A 9,219-nucleotide genomic window follows, 5' to 3' on the forward strand; every position below is an offset into this window, starting at 1 on the left:
AAAAAAAAAAGTGGAACAATGTTTGAAAATGAGATTGTCCAAACACATTTGTCCATCTTCAAAACCAAACTTAACCCAAATCAGAATTTTTTAAAACAAAATTTTGGGGAATTTATGGCGAAACGCAGCTACAACTTCATCAACACTGTTCGAAAACACCATGCTTCAAATCTGGTGAGTAACAAACTAGCAAACCCGGTTACAGAGGTAACCAGTTCATTATATACGATAGGTTTCTTTATCAGGTCCCTTCAAGATTCAGTAACGCACCTACCACAGACCGTTTGACATTAGGTATCCGATTTGGCTTCTTTCCCTCTTTCCTGCATTCATTTGATTAGACGCAATTGGGACCTTCAAACAGCTTTTGTTTGGACGTTACAATTTGTCCAAAGGACATGGTTCCAGAAACTCCTTGTTCCTGAGAGAACTGAAGTCCACTGGTTATGAGCACTAAATCCACATAAGCAAAAACGAACATAGCATGTTTTAACAGCAAATTGTGATGAAAAATGATAAAGAGGAATTGAGATTATTAGAGATATTCAATGTCAAAATCAACTATGAGAAATTAAAAAAGATACCAGATGCAACAGTAGGAATCACGTCTGGGCTTCATCCCGTCTTAGCGCTGGTAGGATCACATCCAGCGGCAAAACCAATGCCTGTGCCAACATTGGGAGACAGCTTGCTTGCCTCCAGCACTGGGGAGCTTGATGATGTAACAGTCCTACTCCGTACTTCCCAAAGCTACAACAAGTACTAAGACACAAGAAACAATCATTTCAACTAACGGGGATAAACGGCTAGCCATTAGGTAAAGCAATATTACTAAGAACTTCAAAAACAAAGGCTAAATCTACCAACGCTTTTGCTAATCATGAAAAAGAGATAAACAGTTAATAGCGTCGGCTGTCAATACTGCACAAGGCAAAAAAGTCAAACTTCTGACAAAATCCACCAGTATTCAAGCTCAATTTAGCTTCGACAATAACCATTTTTCTATAATGATTTGAGTCATCAAAATTACTAGCAAGAAAGTGATTGTATATGTTGAGACATAATTAAGTAAATTAAAAGTATGTTCTTTCAAATAGCTTTAAGCTTTTAGATGAATGATCACATACTTTGAACTATGGTACCAGAGCATGCCATGTTCCGAGTTCAAGTCTATCGCCACCCATTGATCAAAATGAATTTCACCATGCTTGGTGCGTGAAATTGAATCAAATCTCGCGGGTAAGGGCGAGTTGAAGAGGACAATTTAAATAAAGAAAATTGTAATCTCTGTAACATCTAAGCTTTTAGATAAGAATAGGTCACACACTTAACAATGTGCACAAATTAAGCATTTTATAGATGAAGATTATTCACTTAAAGGAATATAGAGCCTGTTTGCTTAGCTGATTTAGAGTAGCTGATAAGCATTAGGTGCTGAAAAGCAATTTTAAGTGGCTGAAGCTGATTTAAAAAATAAGCAGTTACGTGTTTGGATAAAAGTGCTGAAATTAATAACTATGCAGCTAAAGAACTAGGTATACGAAGAGTTTTTATTTTAAACAGAAGTATTTTAGGGATTAGAATAGTAAATATTTTGGTTCAACTTAAAGTGCTTTATAAGCTGAAATTTGATTAAAGTTGGGGAGACCAACTTATGGCTTTTGGCTTATTTTTTGGCTTATAAGCACTTAACTTATAAGCACTTTTAATTTTACCAAACGCGATAGATAAGCCAAAAAGTTGCTTATAAAGCCAGTTTGACCAGCTTATAGCTTAGCCAAACACCCTCGTAGTTTCCCGTTGGATGAGCTTAATTTTAAGTGAACTTTTAAGCCAATAGCTTTTAAGCATTAGTTGAGAATTCATAACTTTGTCTTTTGGTTACTTTTGTCATTTTAGTGGTAAAACAAGTGCTTAAAAGCACTTTTTTACTCCATCCAAACACTATAAAATGGCTTAAAAGTTATTTTGGCTTAAAAGCACTTAAAATAAGTCGATCCAAACGGGCACATAGTTGTCTAATAACCAACCAAGTAATGGTATGCTCAATCTTCCACTTATATAAAGACTGGGAAATTAGCAGATATACTCCGGGATGGTTAAAATACCAAATCACGTAAGATGAGAACATAAAACCCACTTACATAAATAGCAATTTTTTGACGTACCTTCGAAGTCATCGCTAGTGAAATTAGGCTGTTCTGTGTAAGAAGGTCCTGCAAAGCTAAAAGGCAAAGGCTCTAAGTGCATGCCAATGGCTTCAGCTTTTACTTTTTCACGCAGTTCCTGGAAAAAGAAAAATATCATATTTGAAGAGTTTCTCAAAAAAAAAAAAAGAAGGAATCATCCAAACCAAGTTTCTTATTAAATCGAGTGCACTGTCAACTTGGGGTATCATGAGAGCGTAATCGATGCTGAGAAGAAAGAGATGTGAGCAGAGCATTAACAAGCTGTTTTTCAATACAAGACATCCGAACCACTACAACAACCTCATTCCAATCTAGCCAAGAAAAGGGATGGCAATGGGGCAGGGCCACCTATAGCTGAGTAAAGGGATGGCAATGATGTACTCCCCGTTAAGTTAGTTTTTCTTCTCTTTCACCGCTTTACTTATTTTTCTTCTCATCAATTTCTTTTTACATCATTTTGATTTCTTTCTTTTTTTATATAAGATGTGAGCGCATCTAGAGGCTTTATAAGTCATCTCTTGGGCCAAACTGTCCATCTTATTTTGGGTTAAAAGTAGGATGGATTAGGGACTTCCTAGTATAAAACAATCAGTTAAGGACTGGATTAACGGTTTTACTTTTCAATCTTATTGTGAACCAGAGCAAATCTGATGCATTTTTAGCTTATAACATATATGTTGATCTTAAGCATTCTTATTTTGCTATAAGAAAATTAATCTCATAACACAAAAAGGATCTAGTTACATACTAAAGGTAGACTGTGGAATCCTACACATTTTCTCTCTAAAAAGTCACTCCACTGATCTTCAGCAGGTGTTATTTATATCCTGCACTTGAATCTTTTAGCACTTTCCAACTATGTTGCTCGGACTCTTCAAAAGTGCTGCCGCACCCGTGTCGGATCCTCCAAAAATACACTAAATTTGAAGGATCCGACACACTCCCAGCAGCATTTTGAAGAGTCCGAGCAACATAGCTTTCCATTCACTCTGGGATTTTCTAAGCATCATAAACCCATGATGCTAACCATTCAATTGCACAAGAACAGAAAAATCAACTGAAATTCTGATGAGAAGCATGGGCTACAAACCTTTCTAGCTAGCCACTTCCTTTGTTTTTCCCTACTTTTGATCTCCTCCATAAATGGAGAAAGTGCATCCATGGGCAATATCTTGCTGAGATCAATTTCACAGAGCTGAAAATTACAAGCGAAAATAATTAGAGTGAACCAAACAATTAATGAAGTAGAGTCAACACACTTCCAGAAATAAGCATCACAGCAAGTACCTGAAATGTTGTTGTCAAAGAAAAATGACTTAAGAAGCGGTAGCGCCTTCTCATGGCCTCAGACTGCGTCACAGACTCCATTTGTAATATACTCCCACTAATTCTGTATCCAAAATTTCCTCTTCTAAGTGGTTGCACAATAACAAACGGCATATGCTCAAACATATTCACATAGACAAGTGTATAATGTTATTTTCAGTTAAGCATGGCATTTACCACCCTTTAGCCTCTGCCCCTCCCCACATGTAAACCTATTCCCTCTCTCAGCTCACGGCAGAGTTCACCTCACCCACCTACCCCAAAATAAAAGAAACATGTCACAGCAAGTGGCAACTATGTGCCTTTTCTAACTCCCACCTATCCATCCTTCCCCTTTGTCATAGCAAATCCATCCTTCCTATGGCCTTCGCAAGCCAAAGGAAATCGCCATCCCCAACCCTTCTGGTCAGTTTACCAGCAGCACCTACAGTTCCTCTAGAATATGTCCAAATTATATGACTCCCTTACCCAAATTCATTTTGAATCACAGGTCGGGAACTGAAAATGAAGCTAACTACCTTCTGGTACATAGGCGAGAGAAGGTAAAGTGGGTTGAAATAGGATTTAAGCTGAAACTTTGAGGAGGGGACTCTCCCCTTCATGTCATGTGTAAAGCCCTCCTTTCCTTTTTATGCAACTTAGATAAATTGATCTAATAATCCCCACTTCATATTTTGGGAAAAGGGGCCTTATAAAAGATGCATACATAAAAAGGTAACCTTTAAGGGGCTGGAGGGACATTAACACAAACCTCACTGTTCTTACCCGCAAGAACATAGGGTGAGTAACATTCATCTTTCCCCCAATGTGACCTAAGTTGTGATAGATTCACCAGTTTCCTGGCTGTGCCAATCTCATAACCGGTCTAAGATTTGGTCTATAGATGAAACCAAAATTGACGAAGGATGAAATTGCACAATCTAGATATGGTGAATATTAAGGATAAAGTTGAGCAAAGTAATTAACCACTAAAAAGGAAAAAAGAGCCAAGAAAAGAGGGAAAAGAAAGAGAGGACCACATTCAACAGACTATTGACACTACCAGCCGGCCACTCTGTTCTCGCCTGCTTTTCCGACACATTCCTTCATGTTGCAGAATTTCTCCCCTCAGTGCCCTTATAATTCATACTCTCACACCCTTTGAGACCCCTTGCACACCATAGCCCTGTGCAAACTCCTCTACACCCAAGCTTAGCATATCCCCTGCTCTAGTCACTATTCACTATCTCTGTCCCTCCCTAGAACTTGTCGTAACCATTTTTCTTCCTATAATTCAGATGCATCACGCCCTTCCTTTGCTTGCCGAGATCATCAAAACCTCCCCATTCACACAGCACCTCTACCAGAATCCCTTTCTGAATTAACTATTCTCTAATGAAAAGTGAGAATTGGGATTTAATCTGTTAGTTGGCTTGCCAGCTATCTAGCAAAAGAAGGTTTTTCAAATATTACCTCCAAACTTTGTCCAGTAGGACACGTGTCAAAATAGAGCTAGGCTTTAGTAGCCAATCGCACCAAGGACCATCCGGAACAGAAGACATCTATCAAGGACGAAATTGAAACCCCAGAAGAATAGGGACGAAATTGCAACTTCCATCAAGGAGTAAATTAATCCACATAAGACATTCGTACAATCTGATCGTTGCCTCCTTACAAATGACGGTAAAGTATAAAACAACCTAAATGTATCAAAACTGATTTTGATGGGTCCTCAGGTGTGCAGTTCCTATGAAACCAACTAAAATAGACACAATAAAACAGAGATCCCTTTCGCCGATGTCAATGAGGAATGAACAATCAAAAAGACAAAATAGACACCCCTTTGCCACCTATCACGGGAAAATACAGCATAACTTACTGTAAGAATATAATTAGCTTTCAAACCTGTTAGGAAGACTACCATAGCCACCGTAGTAATGCAGAAGACACTTCATGTTCAGTGGATGAAGGATAAGGTGCTGACCATCAACTGCCTGAAATAATCAGGAAAACATAAAACATGTATAAAGCTGTGCATTACACATCTCTCACAGACAACAAAAAGAAAAAAGAAAGATATTCACTAAACAGAAATGTTATGCTTAGTTTGAGTTGACAAAAGAAATTGAGGCAGCAACATTATCAAATGTTATGCTTAGCTTGAGACAAGATTATGCTAGGATGCATTAAGGAGTTACCGTGGAGCTAAAGGGAAGAAGCAAGCGGAAGCAGAAGAAAGCATGAGAAATGACCCCCAGGCAATTAATTGGACCATTGGAAGAAGAGGCATAAGAGGACCTTTGAAGGTGTCAGTAACACACATTCACAAGTGGAAAGTCTGTCACTCTTTTCAGTCTATTTTTGAAGCCAAAGCATTCAAGTTTCTATGAATGATCAGATGACCTTCATGAAAACAATATCTTTGTATGGTACATCTATATTTTTGCATACATGGGCTTCCCGCTTCTGTGAATGAAATCCCATCACTAGGTTCTAGAACATACAATTTTATCAACTACATGCGTTGATATATCAAAAACCTAATAGCACATAAAATTAAGAACAGAATTTTCTTTGTGGAAAATGGCTTTACCCCACTTTGCCTGATGTATTTAAGTAAGGGAAACTATCTATATCTATATCTACACATAGAGTTTTTGATCAGCAGCTAAAACCCCACTGAAGAACTTGTTCATGAAAAGGTAGACTCAACAGAATGAAATCAATCACTTCAAAACAGCAGTAAAGTCTAAAACTTGCTCCAAGTCATCCCAACCACCAGCAACAAACTGAGTGCCTGAAAACACTGGAAAGACTTCTCTTTTATACCTTCTTTCAATTCAACAAAGTTATGAAGCTCAGGTGAGGGATAAGTACCATGCAAACAGTAAAGAACCAAATATCCAACAAAAATAGTGATCTTAGAGACCAAGGTTCAAATTCCAAAAAAAGAAGGGAAAAAAAAACTTCGGATGCTTTTCCATCTGCTAAACCTTGATGGACATGGTTACGCGTACTTGTGCTTGGCAGATCCTCGGTAAAATAGTGCACCCCAAGCTGGAAATGGCACCATCATTATAAGAAAATAGTGATCTTTAGCTATTTCATTGGTACCTGCCAAGCACAAATGATCTTACTACTTTTGTTGTTAAGTATGCCACAGTCGTTGAAGAAATAGGTTATTTTCTTCTTACAAGGTATAATCACCTCATGAGCTAACTTTTAGTATGAGTTGACGTCAAGGTCCATTTGCTTAGTGATGTATCAGAGCTAGATTCATCCCTATTTCTTTGTTACACAATAGTGGCTACCATGCTATGGTGTCTACTCTCCAAATGTCCAACCTTGACGTAAGGGGCAGGACCGGAGGAAGGGGGGTTGTTAAGTGTCTCATATTTCTGGGTAATCCTCACCTCGTTAGCTTTAGGGGTGACGAGGTGAGTTAGGCCAGATGTCCATTTTCTTAACAATACACATGCATCTAAATGTAATACACAAGTACTTGCATAAGAAAGACAATGTAATAATTAAGATGTTCTTTTTTTGAGAGGGATTAAGATGTTCTTTTGAAAACATGACAAGGTTTGAATTGAGATGTTCCCTCGAGAATATGGCAGTTTGAATTCCACATACTTACAGAAAATAAATACTCACAAAAAGGTTATTTAATCATTCCTCCCCTATGTATACGGTACCAAAAAACATGATCGGCAATTAAATTCACCTGGTAGAAACTGTAGGAATTGATCTCTTCTCTGTCCGTAACGCCACTATTGTCTTTCTGTAGGCTCTTGTTATTGTCATATAAGGTCAACGAAGATCCAACACAATCTCCTACTGATTCAGCATCTGCAGCTTGAATAAGCTGAGAGTCCCTAGCTGCCTTATGGAGAGTTGATTTCTCCTGCGATACCGGCTTATCAGCGGGATGGCTGGATGGCATTTCTGGAGTAGATTGACCAGCACACGGGGTCTGAGAACTTTCTGGTGACAGAGATCCACTAGGACACTTTCCCAAATAATTGTCTCTGCTAGTGTTGTTGTTTTTGACAGCAATGTGTTGTTCATTCCAGTATTTCTTCCTCTGCTCCAATTGTTCCATTGCGGCACAGACAAAGGGAAGTTTCTCCATGTCATCAACTAGGCCTGAATCTGCTCTAGCTAACCAACTATCAAGATCAGACATTGCCTCACGGACAGAAAGGTCGACATCTGAAGTAAATGTGAACTTAGAAAAGGACTTCTGAACCTCCTCTGTAGCACCAGTGCCATCATTATTTTTCAAAGATGAAGTAAATGAATCCTTGTGGCGGGTCAAAAGGACAAACTCTATGGTATCACCAACACGATGTTGCTTAACGTTCTCAATTTGGATGGTGTACAAATCCTTCGAAGATATCATCATAAAGCACAAGGGACATTTCTTCTTGAAATCGTTTTTATGCTCATAGTCTTCATCGATCATTAAATATTGCATAACACAAGGAAAACAAAAGATATGACCACATGATGTTATCTGAGGACACAAAGGATCCTCTAAGCATATTGGGCATTGCACATGAAATGGAGTGGAATATCTCACACAAACAATATCCTCCCATTGTAAAATTTTGTCCGGATCCATTGAGTCAGGCGTGTAATTGCCTGAATCCAACAGAACAAACTTGTAATTTGCTTGGAGAAACAAGTCTTTGTTGTAAGGCTTTCTCTTCATGTATCTCCTTGGTGGAGGCGCCCTAGTTTGTGGACGAGAAATGGGATCATAATGAAAATTCAGCAAGTGGTTGCCACTAACCATCTGGGTTCTTCTTGGAGCTGAGCGCGTTGCAATTCCTTGAGGACTATTGGAGCCAAAATGGTTGCGTCTGCTGGAAGGATCAATGGTCCCAGCTGATTTCCCTGGTTCATGCAGTGAGATTCTACCATTTTTGGGACGTCCCAAACTTCTGAAACCATCTTGACTGGTACTGAAGTTGTTCACCTGCAGTATTTTGAAGAGCGCAATCATCCAAGTAACCGCCAATGGAATGAACAAATAAGGAGTTAAAAAACAGATCATGACATTTAGCGCCTATGGGGTGCATTTGTGAAAGAGCTACATAATTAAAATGGTTTAAGAGAAGAGAAGTTGCAAAATGCAAAATTTTACCTTTTTGGAAGATTCGCCAGTAGCATGTGATGTAGTAGGAGCCATGTTTCCTGAGAAAACAAAAACTAAAGCATGATATGGAGAAAACATCTACATTGGGCAAGCTGAAGAGTACTATGGTAGAGGTACTCATTCCCTTGAAAAACAAACAGAGGAAAAGGAAAACTCAACTGAAAAAGAGGTATGACGCAAGACAAATGTAACAATATGACATTATAACATAGGCAGAGTTGAATTAGGTAAAAGAGCATCATACCTGAGAAGTTGTCGGAGGAAATTGAGGGAGAGTCGCCGAGTGCGCGAGAGGGTTCTTGTTGCTGTTTGGATCCATGGTTGGAGTTAGGGTTTGGAGAGATTGGGGAAGAAGAAGAGGAAGGCGTATGATTGTCGCTATGTGCGGACAAGATGGACATGAAATTCCAACAAAGATTTCCTGGGAGATTATAGAGAGCGGGGGTTACTGCTGTTGATCTTTTCGGGTTTTAGCCTCCGAAGACCCAAATATATAAGATGGGGGGGCGGGGGGTAGGGGGGAGGGGGAAGTAAACGTTGGCAAAAAACGGTCCTCGTAGCCGA

General features: G+C 39.0%; 1 protein-coding gene across 1 annotated transcript; it reads right to left on the minus strand.

Moving 5' to 3' along the window:
* Positions 1–701: 701 nt before the first annotated feature.
* LOC109236862 (RING finger protein 10) lies at positions 702–9,137 on the minus strand. The gene is made up of 8 exons (XM_019403093.1): positions 8,900–9,137; positions 8,644–8,693; positions 7,219–8,475; positions 5,400–5,488; positions 3,477–3,579; positions 3,280–3,384; positions 2,169–2,286; positions 702–750 (listed from the first exon to the last, which is right to left on the minus strand). The coding sequence occupies exons 1-8, from the start codon at positions 9,054–9,056 to the stop codon at positions 731–733; spliced, it is 1,899 nt and encodes a 632-aa protein (XP_019258638.1). The 5' UTR covers positions 9,057–9,137; the 3' UTR covers positions 702–730.
* Between the last annotated feature and the right edge of the window lie 82 nt (positions 9,138–9,219).

The sequence above is a fragment of the Nicotiana attenuata genome, unplaced genomic scaffold (assembly GCF_001879085.1).
Source record: "Nicotiana attenuata strain UT unplaced genomic scaffold, NIATTr2, whole genome shotgun sequence".
NCBI lineage: Eukaryota > Viridiplantae > Streptophyta > Magnoliopsida > Solanales > Solanaceae > Nicotiana > Nicotiana attenuata.

What these genes read in the sequence shown, in the direction of transcription:
- LOC109236862 (XM_019403093.1), bottom strand. Translation starts at nt 9,056, where the DNA reads ATGTCCATCTTGTCCGCACATAGCGACAATCATACGCCTTCCTCTTCT. An exon ending in CTTTGACAACAACATTTCAG is followed by an intron (nt 3,385 to 3,476) that starts GTACTTGCTGTG and finishes TGTAATTTTCAG; the next exon opens with CTCTGTGAAATTGATCTCAG. An exon ending in CACTAGCGATGACTTCGAAG is followed by an intron (nt 751 to 2,168) that starts GTACGTCAAAAA and finishes TACTTGTTGTAG; the next exon opens with CTTTGGGAAGTACGGAGTAG.